The sequence below is a fragment of the Bos taurus genome, chromosome 10 (genome assembly GCF_002263795.3).
Source record: "Bos taurus isolate L1 Dominette 01449 registration number 42190680 breed Hereford chromosome 10, ARS-UCD2.0, whole genome shotgun sequence".
NCBI classification, from domain to species: Eukaryota; Metazoa; Chordata; class Mammalia; order Artiodactyla; family Bovidae; genus Bos; species Bos taurus.
The window spans coordinates 92,213,947-92,241,154 of NC_037337.1; the positions used below are offsets into that span (position 1 = coordinate 92,213,947).

Sequence of the window (27,208 nt, forward strand, 5' to 3'; positions counted from 1 at the left end):
ACTGATGTTGAAGCTGAAACTCCAATACTTTGGCCACCTGATGCGAAGAGCTGACTCATTTGAAAAGACCCTGATGCTGGGAAAGATTGAGGGCAGGACGAGAAGGGGACGACAGAGGATGAGATGGTTGGATGGCATCACCAACTCAATGGACATGGGTTTGGGTGGACTCCGGGAATTGGTGATGGACAAGGAGGACTGGCATGCTGCGGTTCATGGGGTTGCAAAGAGTCGGACACGACTGAGCGACTGAACTGAACTGAGATGGTTCAAAGCTGGGCTTCCGACCCCATCAGCACTGTCAATTATTTTCAATTTATCACTGCTCTTATTTTCAGTTCACCATTTTCCTAGGTTATCGCCCTTTGGGGTCTCAGTCAAAAGCTGGAGGGTTCCTGAACTCCAATTCTGGTCCCTCCAGCCTCTTTAGGTCTATCTATAGCTCTAATCCTATCCACTTCTAAGCCACCTCGTTTCGGATCAGCTACTGCCTTGACAGAGGAGGAGTCCCAAATGCAGGACTCTTCCTTCCAGACTTCATTTTTTGCCAGATCTTGACTATTATATTCCCCACTATATTGGTAGTTTTCTAATAGTTTAGTAAAATTTTTTACACTTTTTAACCTTTTCAGTTGTTCTGCATGGGAGAGTTGATCTAAAATAATCTCATCAACAAATGCCAGAAGCAGAATTTGCCAGCATCCTTTTTACGCTTGCTGTGCTTAGTCCCTTCAGTCGTGTCCAACTCTTTGCAACCCTATGGACCTCAGACCACCAGGCTCCTCTGTCCATGAGATTCTCCAGGAAAGAATACTGGAGTGGGCTGCCATGCCATTCTCCAGGGGATCTTCCCAACCCAGGAATCCAACCTATGTCTCATGTGTCTACTGCATCACAGGCAGATTCTTTATCCACTGAGCCACGTGGGAAACCCATTATGTGGGTTTATTTGCTAACAAATCCTGAGCTGTAACTAAAAGCTGATTAAGATGATGAATTTACACACACACACAAACACACACACAATCCCTGCTAACAACAAAAACTCACCATGGAACATATGGGAAAATATTGCAGAACAAGAGAAATGATACATTACTCCCAAAATCTAGGAAGAATAACAGATGTTGTAAAGTTGATCATTTCAGAAATAAAATAAAAAGTTAAGACAAAGTATTTGGCAACCTCATTTTAAAACTCTCAAGAGATATGCCATATGCCATTGAACAGATGAACTAGCTAATATATAAAGATCAAAAAATGAACTGTAAAAGGTAAAGAGGTTAAAGATTTTTTTTAATCACTCCTGCAAACATCACAGCAAAAACAAGTCCTCCACCTAAGACACAAACTAAATGTAATAAAATTTACAACTACACTTAAAGTAGCAATAAAACAACAGACACCACACAAAATCTAGTCATGATGTACAAAACCAATTTGCTAACTCCTAGAATAAAAAACAAAAAAGATATAAAATTTCTTTTAAATTCCTTAGAATTATAACTTCTAATTATGTGCAAAAGCAGATAAAACTCAAAATTACATAAAAGCAAAACACTAAAAAAATTCTATTTAACATTAATTTACTATGATGGATGATGCTGTTTTGCAGAAACTAAATCAGTGTTCCACACAGACTACTGTACTGACCGCTATGGTCCAGATTCTAAAAGTTTATCTTGGAAACCTCACCACATACCAATGTTGATTCTATTTCCCCCATTGCAGAACCGGCATCATAGAACATGACATTTTTTCACTTTAACTTGACATAAATACACTATTTACATATTAGGTCTTCTTTCATCTCCATTCAATTGAAATCAGGCAAAAACAACTGAAGCAAGACGGAGGGGTCATGGTGAAGAGTTCTGACAAAATGTGGTCCATTGGAGAAAGGAATGGCAAAACACTTCAGTATTCTTGCCTTGAGAACCCCATGAAGAGTATGAAAAAGCAAAAAGATAGGACACTGAAAGATGAACTCCCCAGGTCAGTAGGTGCCCAATATGCTACTGGAAATCAGTGGAGAAATAACTCCAGAAAGAATGAAGAGATGGAGCCAAAGCAACACCACCACCCAGTTGTGGACGTGACTGGTGATAGAAGCAAGGTCTGATGCTGTAAAAAGCAATACTGCATAGGAACCTGGAATGTTAGGTCCATGAATTAAGGCAAATTGGAAGTGGTCACACAGGAAATGGCAAGAGTGAACATTTTAGGATTTAGGATTTAGTGAATGCATTTTAGGAATCAGTGAACTAAAATGGACTGGAATGGGTGAATTTAACTCAGATGACCATTATATCTACCATTGTGGGCAGGAATCCCTTAGAAGAAATGGAGTAGCCATCATAGTCAACAGAAGAGTCCAAAATGCAGTATTTCGATGCAATCTCAAAAATGAAAGAATGATCTCTGTTCATTCCCAAGATAAACCACTCAGTACCACAGTAATCCAAGTCTACACCCCAACCAGTAATGCTGAAGAAGCTGAAGTTGAACGGTTCTATGAAGACCTACAAGACCTTCTAGAAATAATAACCAAAAAAGATGTCCTTTTCATATAGGAGACTAGAATGCAAAAGTAGGAAGTCAAGAGATACCTGCAGTAACAGGCAACTTTGGCCTTGGAGTATAGAATGAAGCAGGGCAAAGGCTAAAGAGTTTTGCCAAGAGAACGCACTGGTCACAGCAAACACCCTCTTCCAACAACACAAGAGATGACTCTACACATGGACATCACCAGATGGTCAATACCAATATCAGATTGATTATATTCCTTGCAGACAAAGATGGAGAAGCTCTATACAGTCAGGAAAAACTGGGAACTGACTATGGCTCAGATCATGAATGCCTTATTGCCAAATTCAGATTTAAATTGAAGAAAGTAGGGAAAACTATTAGAACATTCAGATATGACCTAAATCAAATCCCTTACAATTACACAGTGCAAGTGACAAATAGATTCAATGGATTATGTCTGATAGACAGACTGCCTGAAGAACTATGGATGGAGGTTCATGACACTACACAGGAGTCAGGGATCAAGATCATCCCCAAGAAAAAGCAATACCAAAAGGCAAAATTGTTGTCTGAGGAGGCCTTACAAATAGCTGAGAAAAGAAGAGACGCTAAAGGCAAAGGACAAAAGGAAAGATATACCCATTTGAATGCAGAGTTCCAAAGAGTAGCAAGGAGAGATAAGAAAGCCTTCCTCAATGGTCAATGCAAAGAAATCAAGGAAAACAATAAAATGGGAAAGACTAGAAGGCATTGGCAACCCACTCCAGTGTTCTTGCCTGGAAAATCCCATGGACGGAGGAGCCTGGTAGGCTGCTGTCTATGAGGTCACACAGAGTCAGACACAACTGACGTGTCTTAGCAGCAGCAGCAGCGATCTCTTCAAGAAAGTTAGAGATATCAAGGGAACATTTCATGTGAAGATGGGCACAATAAAGGACAGAAACAGTATGGACCCAACAGAAGCAGGAGATATTAAGAAGAGATGGCAACAATACACAGAAGAACTATACAAAAAAGATCTTCATAACCCACATAACTATAATGGTATGATCACTCACCTAGAGCCGGACATCCTGGAATGCAAATCAAGTGGGCCTTAGGAAGCATCACTATGAACAAACTAGTGAAGGTGATGGAATTCCAGTTGAGCTATTTCAAATCCTAAAAGATGATGATGTGAAAGTGCTGCACTCAATATGCCAGCAAATTTGGAAAACTCAGCAGTGGCCACAGGACTGGAAAAGGTCAGTTTTCATCCCAATCCCAAAGAACAGCAATGCCAAAGAATGTTCAAACTGCTGCACAATTGCACTCATCTCACACACTAGCAAAGTAATGCTCAAAATCCTCCAAGCCAGGCTTCAATAGTACATGAACCATGAACTTCCAGATGTTCAAGCTGGATTTTAAAAAGGCAAAGGAAACAGAGATCAAATTGCCAACATCTGATGGATCATAGAAAAAGCAAGAGAGTTCCAGAAAAACATCTATTTTTGCTTTATTGACTACGCCAAAGCCTTTGACTGTGTGGATCACAATAAACTGTGGAAAATTCTGAAAGAGATTGGGAATATCAGACCACCTGACCTGCCTCTTGAGAAATATGTATGTAGGTCAAGAAGCAACAGTTAGAACTGGACATGGAACAACAGACTGGTCCCAAATAGGAAAAGGAGTACATCAAGGCTATATATTGTCACCCTGCTTATTTAACTTATATGCAGAGTACATCATGAGAAACGCTGGGTTGGAGGAAGCACAAGCTGGAATCAAGACTGCTTGGAGAAATATCAATAACCTCAGATACACAGATGACACCAGCCTCACGGCAGAAAGCGAAGAAGAACTAAAGAGCCTCTTGATGAAAGTGAAAGAGGAGAGTAAAAAAGTTGGCTTAAAACTCAACATTCAGAAAACTAAGATCATGGCATCCAGTCCCATCATTTCATGGCAAATAGATGGGAAAACAATAGAATTGTTTATTTTGGGGGGCTCCAAAACCACTGCAGATGGTGACTACAGTCATGAAATTAAAAGACGCTTGCTCCTTGGAAGAAAAGCTATGACCAACCTAGACAGCATATCAAAGGTCTATATAGACAGCATATCAAAGGTCTACGTAGTCAAAGCTATGGTTTTTCCAGCAGTCATGTATAGGTGTGAGAGTTGGACTATAAAGAAAGATGAGCACTGAAGAATTAATGCTTTTGAACCGTGATGTTGAAGAAGACTCTTGAGAGGCCCTTGGACTGCAAGGAGATCCAACCAGTCCATCCTAAAGGAGATCAGTCCTGGGTGTTCATTGGAAGGACTGATGCTGAAGCTGATACTCTAATACTTTGGCCTCCTGATGTGAAGGACTGACTCATTGGAAAAGACCCTGATGCTGGGAAATATTGAAGGCAGGAGGAGAAGGGGACGACAGAGGATGAGATGGTTGGATGGCATCACCAACTCAATGGACATGAGTCTGAGTAAGCTCCCGAAGTTGTTGATGGACGGGGAAGCCTGGCATGCTACAGTCCATGGGGTCAGAAAGAGTCAGACACAACTGAGCAACTGAACTGAACTGACCCAGTAGAAATAAAAATAAAACTCAGCCACTGAAATTGAATGGCAATATTTGTTTACAAGGTAGTTTATTCAAATTGTTAAGACATTCTTTTAAACAAACAATTCAAGTTGAAAAATCTCTTTCTAGTGACAGATGAAATAATTTGGGCATCAATAAAAATACTAACTACAATGGAATAAAGCTGTTCCAATACACCTAAGTTCATAAGTTAATGATACTCAAAAAGAAAAAAAAAAACGTCATTGGTCACCAGTAGGGAACGCTAGGGAAATAACTCATCATTTTGGAAAGGAGTAAATAAATTATAAGCTTTCAGATTAACAATATAAGAGCAAATTTTAAAAACTCTCATCAACATCTCTGAAAGGCCTCTGACATCTCTATTTGAAGGTCTAATTTGAGACAAAATATAAGTCAAGCTCAGTGAATTGAAATATATATATATATTGCACATATATATAAAACTCAGAAAGACTGAGTATACTGCAAATCAAATATATGAAGAGAAATCACCTAGGCAGCAGTCGCACTCCATATAAGGGGTGTAATCATTAAAAACATCATGATTCAGAAGAACCAGAAGAAAGCCCGTACTTGCCTCAACTGTACTACTTCTGCATCTGCTCCTGTTGACCTATTTCACAGACTAACATTTTATTTTGAGAATGAAATAACATAATGTATGTAGAATAATTAGAGCAATGCCTAGGGAGGCTCAGACAGTAAAGTGTCTGCCTGCAATGCTGGAGACCGGGGTTCAATTCCTGGGTCGGGAAGATCCCCTGGAGAAGGAAATGGCAATCCACTCCAGCACTCTTGACTGGAAAATCCCATGGACGGAGGAGCCTGATAGGCTACAGTCCATGGGGTCGCAAAGAGTCAGACACAACTGATCTACTAGCTACTACTACTAGGGAAGATTAGTTTGTCCAGTAAATGGCAGTTTTCATTGTGATGATTACAGATGCTGAATGTAAGAGCAAACATGAGTGAAGAAATGGGATGTTTTAATCTAAAGAAACTCTTCAGAAAAAGATCATTCCCTAAAGACTCACTGAATTCCTCTGTACATCTACAGACTCTTAAACAGCAAAACTGCCACTATTCTCACTCTCAGCTATTTCTTTTTAACTTTTTATTTTATACTGGAGTATAGCTGATTAACAATGTTGTGTTAGTTTCAGGTGTACAGCGAAGTGATTCGGTTATCAGTGAAGTGACTCGGTTATACATATACATGTATCCATTATTTTTCAAATTCTTTTCCCACTTAGGTTGTTAATAACATTGAGCAGAATTTCCTGTACTATACAGTAGGTCCTTGTTGGTTAACTATTTTAAATATATTAATAGCAGTGTGTACATGTCAATCCCAAACTCCCTAACTATTCCTCCCCACCACCCTTCCTATATCTTTATAACCCCATGTGTAACTCCTCCATAATATAATTCAAATTTCATTTTAGCATTATCAATTTTCGTTTCTTTGCAACACTTTCACCTTTTTGACCAATTCCTTTATTATTATTATTTATTTTTATAAATAGCAAGGTTTGTCACTGGAATAGAAGGGAAGTATCACAATCATACTTTTCATTGTCTGCAACCAATCAGCAACAAACTTCAAAAGCAGCAATTTGTTATTTACACAGTAAGGTGTGGCCTGAAGAGCTAGCAGCAAAGTTTCTCCTTTTTTTGCAGTTACTCATCATTAATACAATGTTGTGTTAATTGAAACTTGAATTGTATTGTTTAAGGACGGGTGTTATTTTGACCACATAGGAGTAATAAAATTCATGCACATCAAAACCATGCAACAAGGACTGTCTTTACTTTTCAGAGTCCTCAAAAAGCTACTCCATGCATTCAGTGAAGGTGTTACAGCTGTATTCAGTGGAAGAGTTACGCTAAACTTCACCTCACCTGGGACTGGGACTCTGGTTTGTTTCTTTCAGTGAAAAAAAAATATATATACTGACTTTCCAAAATTCATTAATAACTAAACCTCTTGACCAGTCTTTGGGAAGGTAAGGTTTCCAAGCAACAGTAAACAGCTAAGAAACTAGGCACCAACTCCACACACAGTATCAAAAATGCCTATGAAATAAATCATATTAAGTAAAATTTGCCCTCAGTAAGACAAGATGAGAAAAGGCAAAGAGCCACAAGGATTAACTTCCATGGTCAACTTATAGTTATTGATACTAATAAGCAGTGTATCTCACATACTCACATTCTCAACAAAATTAAGCTCATTGAACGAGAGGGGAAAAAAAACTATCTACCATTACTTTCACAAAGAGGAATTTCCATAATAAAGTAGGAATAAAACAAAAATAAAATAGGAACAGTAATTACTCACACATAAACACAATAGGTAACAAATATTCAAATAATTAGCTTACATACAAATGAAAAACACAACTAAAAAAAAAAAATCAACAACAACCTTGGTAAAAATTCTAAATGTTGCAATTCAAGTGAAGTGAAAGACGCTCGGTCATGTCCGACTCTTTGCGACCCCATGGACTATACAGTCCTATACAATTCTATACTATACTATACAATTCTCTAGGCCAGAATACTGGAGTGGGTAGGCTTTCCTTTCTCCAGGGCACCTTCCCAACCCAGGGATTGAACCCAGGTCTCCCGCACTGCAGGCGGATTCTTTACCAGCTGAGCCACAAGGGAAGCCCGTTGCAATTCCAAGTAGGCTTAAACTGTGGAAACCATTAAAGATCCTATTTAGTTTCTTCAGATACTTTCTTACTCCAAATTATCCTTTATTTTCCTACTAGGAAAACACACATCCCCTAACACAGATTATACAGAAATGCATGCAAATCTAGTCATGTATAGGTTAATTGCATCCACTTGGCTGCATGGATGAGCAGAAACTGGAAGCATGTGAATATTTCATCTAACCATTTACCCTGGTTTCACCTGAAAGTAAAGTCAGTATTTAGCAAACATTCACAACGAATACAGCACAGGTGACTATGGAGGCAGTTCATTCATGTTGTATAAAAAAGAAAGATTGAAGTACTTGATTTACAAGTGTAAGGTCAACTTGGCAAAATCCAGGGCAGAAGTAGAGGCAGAGAAGAGGTGATGTCAAAAATTTTGTCCAACATAATAATGACAGCCATGGGCACACCAATTAAGTGCTTTCTACTTGACTTTCCTTCACTGACTGTTTCCCCACAGAATGTCAAGGTTGACCTGGCAATAGACTGCAAAACAGATTGGCTGTAGAGTTAATTTTATCAGCTCTCCTTTGGTCCCTTACAGCCTATTTATCTTCTACTATTAACACTAGAACAAAGAGAAGGAGGAGGGCAGCAAGAAGAGGTGGAGGAGGTGAGGCATTTTATAAAATTAGAGTGCAAATTTATGGATTCCATATTTTTCCAGTCCCACCATCTGTTGCTGAAATGTATTTTTTAAATGGCTGCTGCTATCTTTTTCATTTATCAAAAAGATCATTATCTCTGCTATCCCTAACCTCTCTGCACATGCTGATTTATGGAAATATAAGTCCACACAAATACTTTTCAAATTTAGAAATCCCCTTTATTTATGTAACTATTTTATTTTTAAATGAAATCTCATATATTCAAAGCCCATACAGAACACATATTCTAACCACAGTTTTTTTTAATTTTTTAAAAGTACTTCCATAAAATATTTGTAATGTTATTAAATAAGCATGCATGAAAAATGGAATGTACTTTTAATTGTACCTTATTGTATTTTGGGTGGACAGGCAATATAATCATGGGGCAAAAGCAATATTACGTATGCTGCCTATTTAGCATATTGAAGTCAAAATAATCAGGTACACTTATCGCTGTGAATGTTATAACACATTATGTTGTTTATAGTCACAATAATATACAAAAGAAACTTAAGTTAGACCCAATGAATTCCAGGAAAGTACTGAATGCCTATAATGTGCTGTGGTGATTTAGTCACTCAGTCGTGTCCGACTCTTGTGACCACATGGACTGCAAACTGCCAGGCTCCTCTGTCCATGGGATTTCACAAGCAAGAACACTGGAGAGGGTTGCCATTTCCTTCTCCAGGGGATCTTCTCGACCCAGGGATGAACTCACATCTCCTGCCTTGGCAGGTTGGTTCTTTACCACTGGGCCACCAGGGAAGGCCTGCCTAAAATACCAAGTGCTATATTAAGAACACAGCCAACACTTGAAGATAGGGATTACTTGATGAATTAAAGAAGTAACAAGAACATAAAGGTTTAACAAGAGTCTAAAACAGCATGACTACTTCAATAAATGTTAGCTCTATAAGGCATATATAATTATGTTCAGTTTTCAGATGATTAAACTCAAGTTCAGAAAGGTTTATTAACTTGCCCAAAATCACTGAAGTGGTTTCTAGTGGAAAAAGTTCAGGATTCAGTAATAAGTCTGACTCCAAAGTCTACAGTTTTCCACTAGTTTCAAAGCAAAATTTTGTAAAAAAAAAAAATTCTGTCTAGTAGTTTCACGGGAAACTTGGCAATAAAATTTTAAACATAAGGGTCTAAGAACCTAACTCCTAAGATCTGAAATATATTAACAAAAAGAGGGTTCTAACAGAATTCAGTTGTTCCATTACAATTTCTTATCCAGAAACTCTTACTACTTAACACTAAAGTCGTTAAAAGTTGGTACAGTTCTCACCTTTAGGGCAATTATCAGAACTCAGCCAGAGAGAAAGGTATGAGTACCTTTGGCTCTGGAATATTACAAGTAGCTCATGTCTGGCTCCAAAAATCTAACATTATCCATCTGGGCTGTCACTATGTATATCTGACAACTGAAACCCACTAAAAAGAAGAAAAACCTGGACTTTGTTACGTAACATTCAAATTTTTCCAAAGTTCATATGCCAGATGGTAACAGTCTATTATTCCCAAAGGGAAATTTGAATCAGAGTGCTTAATTTGAAGAAAAATGACCTGTTAATACATGCCTCTAAGATCTAATTTGACAGTATTATATTTTAACCAATCTTTACCTTAAAAATGTACTTAGTGAATCTAATGATTTGAATTAAGAGAACTGTATCTTTCCTTTATATGGAGTATTAACTACTTCAGCCTCATCAGCTACAGTCCAAATTTCTACTGCAGAATGTATTAACTTTCCATGTTGAACATTCCTTAAGGGCATTCCATTTCTATAACATTAACATAAAAAACAGACCTGTTCTCTCATGAATAGTAACATACAGTCCTAGAAATATCCTAAACACTAGGCAATTCAACTGTACTATTTAACCCAGGAGTACAATATATTCCAAATCTTCCCAGTAAACTTGCAAATAAAACTTTGCCATAGGGCTTCCCTGGTGGCTCAGAAGGTAAATAATCTGTCTGCTATGCAGGAGACCCGGGTTTGATCCCTGGGTTGGGAAGATCCCCTGGAGGAGGGCATGGCAACCCACTCCAATATTTTTACCCAGAGAATTCCATAGACAGAGGAGCCTAGGAGGCTACAGTCCATGGGGTTGCATAGAGTCAGACACGACTGAGCAACTAACACTTTCATAACATAGGTTCTTTTTGGACCAAATGTTCTCAGACTTCCAAAAAAATTTACAGCATGAGAAATAACACAGGATGACACCTCCTTAAGTTCATAAAGTTCACTGAACCCAAAGATCCTAAATCATATCATCCAATTTAATATGGCTTGTTAGCTGCTATGGCTACAAGAAAGGCTAGTTAGAAAAAAAAAAAAAAAATCAACAGTTATCACTTAGGAAGAAGGGGGAAGGAAACTTGCAGAATCCACCACATTGCCTTAAGTGGCAGCTAGAACTGCCAACTTTGACAAGCCTTCAATGCCAATCCAAGCTCAGCACCAGACTCCCTCCCATTCTGTTTCCACATTTGTTCCATCTAACTCTCATTCTGGACATTGTACCAGAGGTAACCTTAATGACTTGTATGACGATGGGCTTTGGATCTTCAATCAGTTAAGATAACCTCCAAAATCTAGTTTATCAATGTAAATTATATTACTCTTCAAACTTGGAATCCAAAATCCCAATTTTCAGAAAAAAAAAAAAATTCACAGCATCATGAAAACATGGGTAACCACAAATGAATGACAGGAACAAACCCTGGTGCTGGGTTTGGGGATAATGTCCTATCCTTGGCTCTGTCACTGACTTACTGTGAGACTATGCAAGTTAGTGACCATTCCATGCCCCAACAGCATCTACCCACTAGGACTACTGAAACAATTAAATGAGTTTCTACCAAAAAAAAAAAAAAGAAAGCCTGTAAACTAAACTTAGGCAGAAATTCCCAAAGAGGTAGGTGCTGTTTTCCTATGAAACACCACACACCCATTGCCAATCCTCTAACACTGCTCAACTCTTCACAGAGCAAGACCTTCACATATAATAAGCAAAGAATTACATTTAGCGTTGGAATAAAGATTCAAGAAAACAATAGCAAAATCATGTACATTTCAAGAAAAAGTAGTCCAAAAATTGACTGATCATGACTCTTGACCCTTACAAAACCAACAGAAATAATTCCCACAATTCTCTTGTTTGAAGAAATCATCTCAGGAGGAAAACATTGCACTGAATATTTATATTGTCTCTCACTCACTGACAAATTATGTTCACAAAACTAAATCTCAATAAAATAAACATATAAGTTTATATACAGTTGACCTTTGAACAACATGGGTGTGAACTACACTAGTCTACCTATATGCAGATTTTTTTCAATAGTAAATAGCACAGTATCGCATGATCCAAGGTTGGCTGAATCCACGAAGAATAGCTGATCTCATTTCCTAGGAAATCTCTTATATGTTAAAAGAGAAATGCTAATTTCAATTAGACAATGGATATTTAACATGGAGAAAATTCTTTTAACAGTTGAACAATGGTTAAAATGGATTAACCAAAATTCAACATCTATTCATGATAAAAACTCCACGCACCCTAAGCCCATGCTCTGTAACAAAAGAAACCACCACAATGAGAAGCCCATGCTATGCAACCAGAGAGTAGACCTCACTCTCCCCATCCAGAGAAATCCCACACAGCAACGAAGACCACAGCCAAAAATAAATAAATAAAATTTTAAAAAATAAAATCACCTCTAAAACAAAGAAATACTCAGGAATAAACCTGACCAAGGAGGTGAAAGATTTATATGCTGAGAACTATAAAACATTGATAAAGAATTGAAGATGACAAAGAAATGGAAAGATATACCATGCTCTTGCACTGGAATAATTAATATTGTTAAAATGGCCATACAACTGAAAGCAATCTACAGGTTTAATGCAAATCCCATCAAATTACCCATGACATTATTCACAGAACTAGAACAAATAATCCTAAAATTTATATGGAACCACAAAAAACCCAGAACTGCCAAAGCGATCGTGAGGAAAAAGAACAAAGCTGGAGGTATAACCCTCCCAGACTTCAGACAATACTACAAAAAGCTACATCAAGAAGCATGGTATTGGTTTAAAAAAAAAAAAAGATATATCAAGCAATGGAACAGAGCAGAGAGCCCAGAAATAAACCCACATACCCAGAGTCATACCCAGCCTCCTTTGACACAGCACCACACAACAGCAAGTGGTGTTGGGAAGGCTGAAAAGTCACATGTAAATCAATCAAGTTAGAACACTCCCTCACACCATACACAAAATAAACTCAATGGCTTAAACGTTTAAATATAAGACACAAAACCACAAAACTCCCAGAAGAGAACATATGTAAAATCTGTACCAACATAAATCAAAGCAATGTTTTCTTAGGTTAGTCTACCAAAGCAATACAAATAAAAGCAAAAATAAACAAATGAGACACCAAATTCATAAGCTTTTGCACAGCAAAGGAAATCATAGGTAGAACAAAAGGACAACCTACAAAATGGGAGAAAATATTTTCAAACAACAAGACCAACAGAGGATTTCCAAAATAAACAGCTCAGTACAGTTCAGTTCAGTCGCTCTGTCGTGTCTGACTCTTTGCAATCCTATGGACTGCAGCACGCCAGGCTTCCCTGTCCATCACCAACTCCCAGAGCTTGCACAAACTCACGTCCATCAAGTCGGTGATGCCATCCAACCATCTCTGTCATCTCCTTCTCCTCCCGCCTTCAATCTTTCCCAGCATCAGGGTCTTTTCCAAGGGGTCAGTTCTTCACATCAGGTGGCCAAAGTACTGGAGTTTCAGCTTCAGCATCAGTCCTTCCAATGAATATTCATGGTTGATTTCCTTTAGGATGGACTGGTTGGATCTCCTTGAGAGTCCAAGGGACTCTCAAGAGTCTTCTCCAGCACCACAGGTCAAAAGCATCAACGTTTCCACACTCAGTCTTCTTTATGGTCTAACTCTCACATCCATACATGACTACTGGAAAAAACATTGCTTTGACTAGATGGACCTTTGTTGGCAAAGTAATGTCTCTATATTTTAATATGCTGTCTAGCTTGGTCATAGCTTTTCTTTCAAGGGGCAAGCATCTTTTAATTTCGTGACTGAAGTCACCATCTGCAGCAATTTTGGAGCCCAAGAAAATAAAGTCTCTCAATTTTTCCATTGTTTCCCCATCTATTTGCCAACAAGTGATGGGACCAGATGCCATGATCTTAGTTTTTTGAATGTTGAGTTTTAAGCCAGTTTTTTCACTCTCCTCTTTCACGTTCATCAAGAGGCTCTTTAGTTCCTGTTTGCTTTCTGCCATAAGGGTGGTGTCATCTGCATATCTGAGGTTATTGATGTTTCTCCCAGAAATGTGATTCCATCTTGTGCTTCATCCAGCCCAGCATTTCGCATGATGTACTCTGAATATAAAGTTAAATAAGCACAGTGACAATATACAGCCTTGACGTACTCCTTTTTCCCAATTTGGAACCAGTCCATTGTTCCATGTCTGGTTCTAGCTGTGGCTTCGTAATCTGTATACAGATTTCTTGGGAGGTAGGTAAGGTGGTCAAGTATTCCCATCTCTGTAAGCACTTTCCACAGTTCATTATGATCCACAGTCAAAGGCTTTGGCACAGTCAATAAAGCAGAAGTAGATAAATAACTAATACAAGTCAATAACAGCAACAACAACAAACATCCAACAATGCCCCCCAAAAAGGGGGCAAAAGACCTAAATTGACATTTCTCCAAAGAAGACATACAGATGGCCAATAGGCACATGAAAAGATACTCAACATCACTAATTACTAGAGAAATGCAAATCAAAATTACAATGAGGTATCACCTCACATTAGTTAGAATGGCCATCATCAAAAGCCTACAAATAATAAATGTTATTGAGAGTATGGAGAAAAGGGAACCCTCCTACACTGTTGGATGGAATGTAAATTGGTGCAGCACTACAGAAAGCGTTATGGATGTTCTTTGAAAAACTAAAAATTGCCATAAGATCCAGCAATCCACCCCTGGGCATATATCTGGAAAAAACTCTTAATTCAAAAAAATGCATATACCCCAAAGTTCATAGCTGCACTATTTTCAATAGACAAGACATGGAAGCAACCTAAATGTCAACAGATGAATGGATAAAGATGTGGTATATACATATATACAATGGAATACTACTCAGTCATTAAAAATGAAGTAATTCCATTTGCAGCAATATGGATGGATATAGAGATTATCATACTAAATGAAGTAAGTTAGAACGAGGAAGACAAATATGATATCACTTATATGTGAAAATAAAATGTGACACAAGCAAAGTTATTTATAAAACAGAAACAGACTCATAGATAAAGAAAACAAACCATGGTTACCAAGGGGAAAGGGGGCAGATGGGGGATAAATTAGGTGTTTGAGATGAGCAGACACAAACTATTCTATATAAAACAGATAAGCAGGGTCCTACTGTTTAGCACAGGGAATTGTATTTGATATCCTATATCCTATAATAAACCATAATGGAAAAGAATATTAATAAATATGTGTGTATAACTGAATCACTTTGCTGTATACCAGAAACTAATACAATATTATAAATTAACTATACCTCAATAAAATAATAATAATAATTTCAAAATGAATTAATCTGCTACACAATATTGAAAAGAAACTAGGTTCCACAGCAAGAGAACTTGCATGAGCTGGAGCACAGGCTCAAAAAGAAACAAAAAACAAAAATCAATTTCCAGAGTCCCTTCCTAAACAGAACACACAATGATTAAAATTTTAAAAATAGAGGATAACACTATCATATACTTACAAGACTTAAAGAATATAAATAAAAAGATTCAAATGAATCACCTGATAGTTACATACACTCATTTTTAGGTTATGCTCATTTTACTGCTATATTTCATAACAGTAAATATTTTAATGATAAGAAAGCAATTTATACTGAGAAGCCCATCAGACTGACTTGTGAGAAATACTCCGAGTTGCACATCTTCCCATAGATTAAGGCAGGTGTGCCCCCAGGTAACTTACAGGTGGTAGACTGGAAATCACTGCTCCATCGAGGGACTGTAATATAAAGCAATGAGAGACATCCCCTCTGGTATGAGGGTGAGTGGGTAATCACTGAGAACCAACTACTTTAACAGAACAAGAATTTGGAGAAACTGAGGGGAGAATTTAGACCAGACAAAGAATGGCCTAAAATAAAAGGAGGGCTTCCCAGGTGGTGCTAGTGGTAAAGAACCTGCCAGCCAATACAGGAGACATAAGAGACTTGGGTTCGATCCCTAGGTCTGAAAGATCTCCTAGAGGAGGAAATGGCAACCCACTCTGGCATTCTAGCCTGGAGAATCCCATGGACAGAGAAGCCTGGAGCGCTACAGTCCATAGGGTTGCAGAGTCGGACATGACCAAAGCAACTTGGCACATGTGCAAGGTAAAAAAATCTTGTTCTCCTATGTCCTATTTTAAATATGAGCAGCTCTACATTTTATGTACGGGTAATTCAGATGGAAATGAAATACCTGTTGAGTTTATTTCTCATGTATAAAACCATTCCCCCAGAACTCAATTCAATTCAATTCTAGAACTCAATTCAACTCAATTCAATTCTAGGCCTCCCAATTCTAGTAGAAGGCATACTGTGTTTTAAAAGCTTACCCATACAGAAATTTCCCTAATATATAGTTTTATTTCCCAATAACTCAATCCAAGGGAAATTCATCTAATATTCTCCCTTTCAAAGTAGGTTAGTTCTCTGCCACTAGTTAATGTTTTTAATTTTTTACTAATAAATTATGGAGCAAAAAATTAACTACCATTATTAATATGGTAATTAAATCAAAAACATCTCATGAGCTACTTAAATATATAAAGTCTATGGCACCATCTGCAAATACATCATAAATCATAAAAACCTGGTAGATGCAAAAAAGTCCAAGTTTAATTTCTAAATGAAAGTAGTAAAAAAAACCTTACAAGAGAAAATATGTTCCCTGCACTCAAGCAATTAGCCTCCAATTACAAGCAAATGAGATGACTACATTTCTGCTTTGTAAAAAGAAAATAAATCATCAATTAAGCCATACAGCACAGATATATATAAAATAATCAGTTTTACAGCACACATGTAGTACCTGTCGTCTTAGAGTGTACACTCATAATTAGAAACATGAAGGAATAAATTTAATTGGTTTCCCAAGAGTTTGCAGAAGATGAGTTAGCAAATTCCAAAAGAAAGAAATAAGAAATGGAATTAGCAAAATATTAATAAAAAATATTCATTTTAGGGAATTCTCTGGTGGCCCAATGTTTAAGACTTCACACTCTCACTGCCTAGGGACCAAGTTCAATTTCTCCTCCGGGAATTAAACCCCCCTCCCCCCCCCCAGCCATATGGCATGGCCAAAATCGAACAAACAAATAAGAATATTCATTTTATCCCAGAATTCTGGGGTATCTTTCCGGCTTCCATCCCCATGTGAATTATATTAAATCCCCATGTGTTTAAATTGGCATATACTTGAAAGGGCATTTTGAAATGTCTGGAGAATTTTTAATTGCACATGTCCTTTAACCCAGGAATCCTATACTTCCAAGAATCATACATGATTATACACAACAAATGTGTACAGTAACGGTCATGGCTGCACAGTTTATAATAACAAACAATAACCTAAATACATCTATACTATGGAATATTATAACTGTTCAAAAGAATGAGGAAGAGCTACTGTGTCATCTGAAAAATGATATACATTAAATGAATTAAAATTACATAACACTTATTATACAAAAGTTAAATAACACTTTTTACAGGATGCTGGTTTTCAAAGCAATTACATGTATACTTATGCATGCATAGAAAACGTTTGAAAGGATATACAAGAAGCTGTCACAACAGTTACCTCTGGAGTAGCACTAAAAAGGGCCATGGAGTTTTAGTATTTATTTAAATAATGAGCATGTCTTACTAAATTAAACCATCCTTAAAATTCTTAATTCCCCATGAGGGATATCCATGGTCCAAATTTAGTAAGTTTCAGTTTAATTCATATCCTAAATTCTTCCCCTCTGATTTAATGCTCTCAAATTCAGACTTCCCTGGTAGTCCAGTGGTTAAGACTCCATGCTTCCACTGCAATGGTTTGATCCTCGTCAGGGAACAAATCCTACATGTCATGTGACACAGCCAAAAAAAATTAATAAATAAAGCTTTCAAATTCAATAGAATCTTATCTATACACACTAGTTGGCGATCCATCTGATAAGCTAACCTAAATTTAAACTACAAAATAGTAACCCAGTAAAAAAGCTAAAGCTATTCATGATGGTCATCTCCTTTATCTCATATCCATATTCAACAACTAAACTTCCAAAAAGGTTAGTAAGAGAAAATGCAAACATTTGTAAACATTCTTACATGTTCTATAGCCCCCGCCTGTCCATTACTATACTCTCGATAACGTCCAAGCATCTGGTCGACTTGTCGCAGGTTCCGACTGGTGTCCTAAAAAAAAAGTGGGCTTTACTAATTGCTCCAAATGACGTTTTCCCCAATCTTAGCAGTATATCAAATAACTAGGTCAACTGTTTGCAAAAAGTACAACTGATACAATAATTAAGTTGGACATCAATATACTTCATAAATATCAAATAAATCTTATTAACACTGATAAACTCAAGCCCATCTGCAATTTACTCGTGTGAAATCTGAAGCAAATGGTTTCAGTCCTTATCCATAACAAGCTGGAAACAAAACCATAAATTGGATAAGAACCCTCATCAGCAATTTGTACATGTCAACAATTTGTACACTTCAACCCCTCTTTATAGAAGAGAAATCTTGAGAAAAATGTGGTAGATTGTGTTCAAGACAAGCAAATCACGAGGATCAATGTTATTTCAATTATTTACCTTAGAACTTGATTAAGAGAAAAGAAAATAAAGTAGCCCTTAACTTTTAGCTATAAACAAATTTGTTCCTAATTACAATAAAAATGGTTTCCACGAAATTTGCTAGGTTTCACCTGAAAGTTGAATGAAGGCATTTCTTTCCAAATATATAGTTATTAATATGTTTCATTAGTGGAAAAGTACAAGAATCTGCACTGCAAAAATCCAATATTATGTTAATTTAAATAAGTTTCAAAAGAAATAGGTTTCTGAGTTTTAAAGCATATTATGGTTTCTCCACCAGAAATTAGCCTCTTTTTATCTAAGCATAATAACTCAAACCAACTGAAAGCCAAAATCCATGGTTATTTAGGCAAAACAGAAGTAACAGATTAAAGGGTAGGAAAAAAATAATTCTATTTGAGTTTTCTTTTTCCCCAACATGATACCCTTCCCCCACCTCATTATCAAACCCTTTCTAGGAAGGGCATGTAAAATTCCCACTCAAGTTTCCAAACACTGTCAAAAACTAGCCTCTAAACAAAAATGGCATCTCAATATCATTCATCCATGAATAATTTACCTACCCAAAATAGGAACAACTTCTCTAAAGACACGGCCACAAGAAGCTAAACTATGGTAATTCCTACTGGCTTCACTCCCAGAGTATTTAAAGTATTTGGAAATACTATCTTATCCCAAGACATTTCCGCAACCTATCAGATATCTCAAGTATCTTTACTGACTGTGTTAAGCAGAATAATGGTCCTAAAAATGTCTAGGTCCTAATCTCTCAAACCTGTGTATACGTTCCCTTATATGGCAAAAGGGATTTTGCAGATATAACTAAATTAAGGACCTTGAGATGGGGAGATTATTCTGGATTATGGGGTGGACCCAAGGTACTCACAAGGAACCTTAAAGGGAAGCAAGAATAGGCATAGTAACATGATGTAAGAAGGGTCCAACCCACCTTTATGGCTGTGAAGAGTAAGGGAGGGGCTATAGGACCAGGAATTTCGGCAGCCTCTAGAAAAGGCTGGAAAAGGAACAGATATTTCCCTAGGGCCTCCAGAAAGGAATGCAGACCTCCAGATATACTGCTTTTAGCTGACCTTTAGAAATATAAGAAAATAAATTTCTGGGTTTTTTAGACAATAGTTTTATGGTAATTTGTTACCGTGCCATAAAAAACTAATACACTGACTTAAACCATTTCTTAGTTTAACCTAGTTCACATCTACCACATGCTACCACTGCTAAACTAACCTGTAAAGTGCTGGTTATCGTGTTGACCTTCTCAGTGACATCCACAGTAGGACGATGTCGAACTTCCCTGTGTACTGAACTGGCAGCCCACCGCCTCAACCGGTCACGAGAGCGGAAGTGGTCTGAATCGCTGGAGGATTCTGCCATTGATGTATAAAAATCCTTAAAAATAAATCCAGCTCAAGGTCAATCAAATGGTAAAGAGCATAGAAATAAGAGGTTAATTAAATTTTATTTGCTTTTAAGTATTTATTACATTAGTCTTTTGCCATATCATAATTTCTAACACAGAGCTTGAAAACACAAGTCATTTCCACATGCAACTCTCTCTCCTTTGTCTTTTCTGCTTTATGAGCAATTCCTCAGACATTTACAACTCAAAATAATAATAATCACTTAGTTTTGTGCAATGATCCTAAATTTTCAAAGCATATAGTATCTCATACAACCCTACCAACAACACTCTAAGGTATATGAGACATACAGATTGGTATCTCTACAATGAAAGAAAAAAATAACACAGATATTCTCTAAGGTAGGACCTGAAGGTCTCAATATTTGTCTGACTTCCATTCTGCTAAGCTATGAGAACATGTGCATCTTTAAATAAAAATACAACACACACAGAATAAACTAAGAGAATTCCATTTATTATACAGCAAATACTCTCAAACCTCTTAATTTAAAATATAGTCGAATTAAATGCCATCACAGAAGTACAAATTCCATGACAACAAATATGTGAGAAGATGACATCTTCAACATCTCCATCAAAACAGGTCAAGCAGCCTGACTATAATCTCCTAAGAAGAAACATCTCTGAATATGCTTTCTTCCCATCCTTACCTCAATTTTCAATCTAATGAAAAACAATTTCACGCAAGACAATCTCAATTTCAGAAAATTTTTATAGAAATTGAAGAAATGAAATATATTTTTAACAAAGAAACATCAGAGAAAATTCAATTATCAAAAGTGAAAGTTTGAGTATTCCAATAATTTCATTTTCTTCTTAATAGAGAGTTAATGATCTTTATTTTAACATTAATTGTTACAATCTTCTTAAAATCTATATGGCCAGTTTTCTGGCGTTTTAAAAACAGTATGAGGAAACCTCGCTTTCGTAATCTAAAATACTCTGAAATTTTTGGATCTTTATTGTGAATGAATATGGGAAGTACATGACCATAGGGATAGAGGGAATTTGCTAAATATGTATAGATTCTAGCACATTTAATGCAAGTATTCATGTTTTTTAAATATTTAAATAAAAAAGATAAGCAAGGGAGCTTGCTGTGAGTTCAGGTTTTTCAAAGTGAAATACAGTCTGTACTTGTAGCATCAGAAAAAAGAAATCAACAAACATCCAACTTCTTCGACCCATCTGAGACAGTGCTAGAGAGGAGCTGTCAGACTGCAGCCTCTCCTCTGCCCAGGCCTCTCAACTTCCTTCCTGGCCTCTCTCCTCAGTTCTCGCCCCCCCCACCTCCTGTCTACAAGCATAAAGGCACAGTGCCGACAACCTAGCTCCCTCTGACATCAGGAAACATGAACAAGGAACAAAGGCGGATGCAACTGTATGGCTACACTTTTGCAGGATCACACTTAAGTCCAAAAGAATAAACTTGAGAAGAAATCTTAGATCGAACTTCACCTTTAAACTTAGGAAATCACTTGTGTGTCTCTGCACACCCATGCACACATGTGAGCACAGACATAAGTCTATGCCACTTGACCTACAATCATTTACTGTAAGTTAGAGGACTTTTCCAACACTTTCCTTTCGTGAAAACAGGAGGGAAAAAAAAAACTTCAACATTTTCTGAGAGCCTACTACAATGCCAGGTACTCTATAAATGCTCACATAGACAATCCAATTTAGGGCTTCCCTGGTGGCTTAGAGGGTAAAGCGTCCACCTGCAATACGGGAGACTTGGGTTCAATCCCTGAGTCAGGAAGATCCCCTGGAGAAAGGATAGGCTACCCACTCCAGTACTCTTACCAGGAAAATCCCATGGACGGAGGAGCCTGGAGGCTGCAGTCCGTGGGGTCGCAAAGAGTAATAACTTACTAAAATGGGCAGTTAACCTATAGAGGATACTGAAGGCAGAGACGTTAAGTAACAAGTCAAACTCCAGACAGTAATTATAAGTAAGAGACCCAGGAGGCAGACCTAGGGTTCAGCCAGGCTTCTTCACCTTCAGTGTTCTCTTCATTCTGCTCTGCTCTGCTGTCTCCTAAACACTACTTGTGAACAGTCTGAACAACTAGTAAAAATCATTAAAGGTAGCATCAGGCCATGGCTCACATGTGTCTACAGCCTCCTCAATGCCCTGTCATTTCACTTAAGCATAAAAATACCAAAGGAAGGGAGAGTGGGAAGCAAGTAGCAATATGAAATCTCTATTAGTCACTTAGGGGAAAAAACAGCAACATATCTATGCTGCATATAATAAAACAAATCAAACCTCTGGCCTCACAGTAAAAAGGCTTTTATGTCCTTATTCCTTCTCTTATATGATGGAAAATAATAATTATGCCTGGATCTGTCAGAATTCTGTATCTGAAAGAATAAGTTTCATTTTAACCAGTCATAATTCTGGAAACTAAACTGGAATTAAGATATCACCAGGCAGAATAAAAAGGTAACACTGAAAAATCAGACGTCAATCATAATGGCTGTTGGTGAGAACAAGAAACAAGATAACCATCTTTGAGACAACCTGATTTTTTTTTGAATATCAAAATTTTAATAATAATCAATTATACATAATGTCAGTGAAGGGAGAGGGAGCTTCCCAGATGATGCTAGTGGTAAAGAACCCGCCTGTCAATGCAGGTAGACATAGGAGACACGGGTTCAACTCCTGGGTTGGGAAGATCTGCTGGAGGTGGGCATAGCAACCTACGCCAGTGTTCTTGCCTGGGAAATCCCAGGGACAGAAGAGTCTGGTGGGCTACAGTCCATGAGGTTGCATAGAGTTGGACACAAATGAAGCAACTTAGCATGTACGCACTGTCAATGAATATAAATGGCATATCAGAGTCATCTAATGAGCTATTTAGTATCAACTTGACTACAAAGAGTGAAAACTGAAATTTTTATGTTTTTTAAAATAATTTGGGGAAAATGTGTAAAATATAAAATAGTACAGAGACTAAGACAGTAAGCAAGCATGTATCTACTACCAGAATGTTATCATTTTCTATTTCTATTTTCTATTATATTCTTCTGCTTCTATCATCTATTTCCCTATTATTTTTAAGAATCTATTCTTAATATTATTATTTCCCATTCTGACACGTGTGCTTCTAATATTTTGGATAAAATATTAGGTTGGCCAAAAAATTTATTTGGGTTTTTCCATTAGTTGGTATAGAAAAACCTGACCAACTTTTTGGCCAACCCAATATTCAGAACACTGTAAATAAAGTCCTAGTACTGGCACAGCGGTAAAGAATCCTCCTGCCAATGTAGGAGACACAGATTCAATCCCCGGGTTGGGAATATCCGTTGGAGAAGGAAATGGCAACCCACTCCAGTATTCTTGAAAAATTCCATGGACAGAGGAGCCTGACAGGGGAGCCTGTCCATGGGGCTGCAGAGTAGGACACAGTCACGCATGCATGCACACGGCTGCCCGCCCTATCCTCACCCGACTACTCCCGCCGCTCCACCCCACCCCATCCCCGGGTTAACTCCTGGATGATTTTGTGTTTAACTCTCCACACCGCACTCTTATACTTTTACCACAGGTACATATGTACTTCGCAGTCTTTCTTAATGGAACACACACTGTAGTTAGTTGAAAACATATTAACAAGTGAAGATACAGGGTATCTGAATCTAAAAGAGAAAATCATAGCAGCATTAGCTGCTCACACATACAGCACTGTTGTTAAAACTATGCAAACAGCATTAGCTTAACTATGTGTAACTGTCACATCACACACACACACACAAGACCTCTCACTTACCCCTATTAAGGATTACATACTTTTAATAAGATAAAACCACACTTTTCAGCATGAATTTCACTAGTTCACAAAGTCCTCAGCTTTTAATTGCAATTACGTTGAGCAATAAAAGACGTACAAACTCCTGCATCTGATGGAACTCCTGTAGAAATATCAAGATTCAACGTGAGATATAGGTGAAGATTTTTATATCATATTACAGCATACAAAACATTTGCTTTTATAGCATATGAAAGAACTTTAATTACATAAATGTCATAAGTGTTGAATTTAAAACACTAAAGACATTAAAGAATCTGATTATAATAAAAAAATAGAAGTTCAATTACTATTTCATTGCTGATTAAAAAAAAAAAAAAACTTAGCTCTGTCTACACCTACTACCAACAATTCAAAAGTTCAAACACACCTCTCACAGCTAACAGAGCGCCTGAACCTAAGTGGCAAATGCAGAAGGCAGGTACAGTGGCAGAGTTCCAACCTTACCAGAAGATGTCAGTCTACTAACAGTCAACACTTCCACTCCCCAGACACGGAGCTGATGGAGGAAGAGAGAACCAAATGAGAAAGGAGTGGCCTCGAGGGTCGCCAGAAGGCTGCTGCCCCACTATCAGAAAAAAGTGTCAGTCACGCAGCCGGGCCCAACTCTTTGCGACCCCATGGACTGTAGCCTGCCAGGCTCCTCTGTCCATGGGACTTCCCAGGCAAGAATACTGGAGTGGGTTGCCATTTCCTTCTCCAGGGGATCTTCCCAATCCAGGAATTCAACCAAAGGCATGAAGATAGTTCCAAGAGCCCCTTAAGATAACTGACGGAGAAGCACAAAACAGTAAGTGCCAATGCTACACTCTTCACTGACCATTACTACTTCATACAATTAAATAGTTTTTAAAAAGTATTGTTTATCCTAGTATCAGTGGCATTAATGAAAATAAGATTTTTTTTTAGGACTCTGAAAATCTTCTCCCCAGTGAGATCGTACCCAAAGCATTAGACTCAGTCCATGTTGATAAAAGCATACTGAGAGCAGTCACATTAAAAAACAACAACAACAACAAATATGGCCATGCAAAACTGTTCTATCTAATAACCTAGGAAATATAAATCGTCAATGAGATGCTTTTATAGCCCACTGTTCTCCCTTAAATAATTCTGTCTATCTTAGCCAGGTTGTAGGGGAAGGAACATTCCTATGCTGTCCCAGTGGATATGTGTAAGTTGATACAAATTGTCTAGATGTCAGCAGGCAATGTGTATCAAAAGCAGTTTGTACCTTTGACCTACTAACAATACTTCCAAAGTTTCTCCTAACAAAATCATTGGAATATACACAGAAATTTATATATAAGAATATTTGCTGAGAATAAATATCACAACTATATAACGGAAAATAAAAAGCACTGAAATCTCAAATTATAAGAGTTAAAATACAGTACATTAATGTAATGGAATAATACACAGACATTAAATCCCTATTTCTGGAGATATTTAATAGCAACGCAAGGGATCAAAGCATGAATCCCAATTTTGTAATAAACATTACATGATGTCTGTATATGAATATACATTGCCAGTATACATATTCAGGGGTTTCCCAGGTGGTGCCAGTGGTAAAGAACCCGCCTGCCTATGTAGGAGACATAAGAGAAGCGGGGTCAATCGCTGGGTAGGGAAGATCCCTTTGAGGAGGGCCTGGCAACCCACTCCAGTATTCTTGCCTGGAGAATCCCTTGGACAGACGAGCCTGGCGGGCGATGGTCCACAGGGTAGGAGTAGGACACGACTCAAGTGACTTCACACACATGCACACACACACATTCAGAGGAACAGGAAAGGATGATGACAAAGGGAGAAGAAAATAAAAGTATATTTACCACGTTAAGTTTATAGTCGATTTCTATTCTTTAAACATTCCTATACTTCCTGGATTTTCTTACAATGATTGAATAATAAGAAAGAAAAAGAAAATCAATGCTTGAAAGAAAAAAAAAAAATATATATATATATATATAAAGATCCCCTTCAGAGACAGCAGATTAAGAACAGACTGATAACCTGGAAAATGTGTCTAAATAAAACACATTTAAAGTGGCCCATGAATAATAATCACTACTGCAATTTGAATTCCAAAGAAGAATTTAAACACCTAGCATGCTCAAGAAAAAAATCTTCATTATTTTTAAAGAGTTAAAAGAAAAAAAATTCAGGTGGACTAGAAATTCATTCTCATTAGCATAAGAAATCTCAGCATGATGTTTGTAGACAAAGAAGAAAGAATTGCTAAATTTGAAGAATGATTAAAGAACAGTTTAAAGGAGCTGAATCACCTAAATCCTGGTTAAATGTGTGACCAGCATTTCCTTTAACTGCAGAAAGAAAGAAAGTGAAGTTGCTCAGTCCAACTCTTTGCGACCCCATGGACTGGAGCCTGCCAGGCTCCTCTGTCCATGGGATTTTCCAGGCCAGAATACTGGATTGGGTTGACATCTCCTTCTCCAGGGGATCTTCCCGACCCAGGGATCGAACCCTCATCTCCTGCACTGCAGGCAGACTCTTTACCGTCTGAGCCACCAAAGAGCAGCAGATACTCTCTGCAGCTTAAACCTCCAGGTACAGTTTATCACTGATGAGAAAGCAGGACTACTCACACTGTCTGCTTTTCAGATTCTAAGCTTCTCCCAAGAATCTAGAGAGATCTAAAACGGGTGACCTTGGGCGAAAGTCTCCAGAGTCACAGAGAAAGCTCTGGGTCTGAAAACAGATGGTACCATTCTTGGAATAGTTTATTTGGCTGTTCCCAACACATCAGTATTTAAAGGCATAAATATTGTTGCTTCTGCTTTAATGAACCTTATAAAGAAGACATACGGCCTCCAGAGCAAGTAATGAACCCCTCATCAATTCGCTCCCACTGAGGATCTATCCATCAAAAATGAATGCCCATATGCAAACCTGAATATTGTGAGAGAATAAAAACTGCATTCAGCCCTGTAATTTCAACCCTGCAGTAAGAGGACTGGCAGTGAGTCTACAAACTCAAGTCCACCTCTTTTGTTATTTGACCTAAAGAGCCATCAGACTGTCTTCATTATAATGATGCACATTTGTATGTATGAGAGCTGTAATTTATTGATTCTCAAGTCTCTTTTCCTCAAAGCCAGTTTAAAACAATTAGGATTTGCAAGCTGTTCCATAAAAGATAAGCACCCAGCATCAGGGGTGATATTTCACAAAGGCTGACTGGTGCATGTTAAGTAGGTTGATTGCTTCTGGGGCCTCCAAGAGCCTCAGCCGTCCCTGTCCAAGGCAGCTGTCCTTAAGGTAATGACACTGATATTTAAAGGGGATTGGGAAAGCTAGGGAATGTATTTTAAGCTGAGCCATGAACCAAGTTCAAAAATTTTAATGTATTTCTCACTGCTTCAATAGCGACTGCCACATCCTTCAAGAGAAAAAGTTAACACACCAGCAGAGGCTACCATGCACAAAGAATTATCACCTGCACCTGTCTTCTTTACA

At 37.7% G+C, this 27,208-nt stretch overlaps 1 protein-coding gene across 11 annotated transcripts in view; it reads right to left on the reverse strand.

The window, feature by feature from the left end:
- Nucleotides 1–27,208, reverse strand: part of CEP128 (centrosomal protein 128) — a 480,417-nt gene that overhangs the window by 438,317 nt on the left and 14,892 nt on the right. For 7 of the 11 annotated variants that reach the window (XM_059890961.1, XM_059890958.1, XM_059890952.1 and 4 more), the window contains 3 exons: nt 23,710–23,831; nt 19,712–19,873; nt 17,970–18,056 (listed from right to left, as the gene is read on the reverse strand). In XM_059890961.1, the coding sequence (XP_059746944.1) occupies nt 17,970–18,056; nt 19,712–19,858 (234 nt within the window). In that variant the 5' untranslated portion in view covers nt 19,859–19,873; nt 23,710–23,831. Of the gene's footprint in view, nt 1–17,969; nt 18,057–19,711; nt 19,874–23,689; nt 23,832–27,208 lie in introns of all 11 variants that reach the window. The other 4 variants (XM_059890959.1, XM_059890957.1, XM_059890956.1 and 1 more) reach the window with 2 other exon arrangements.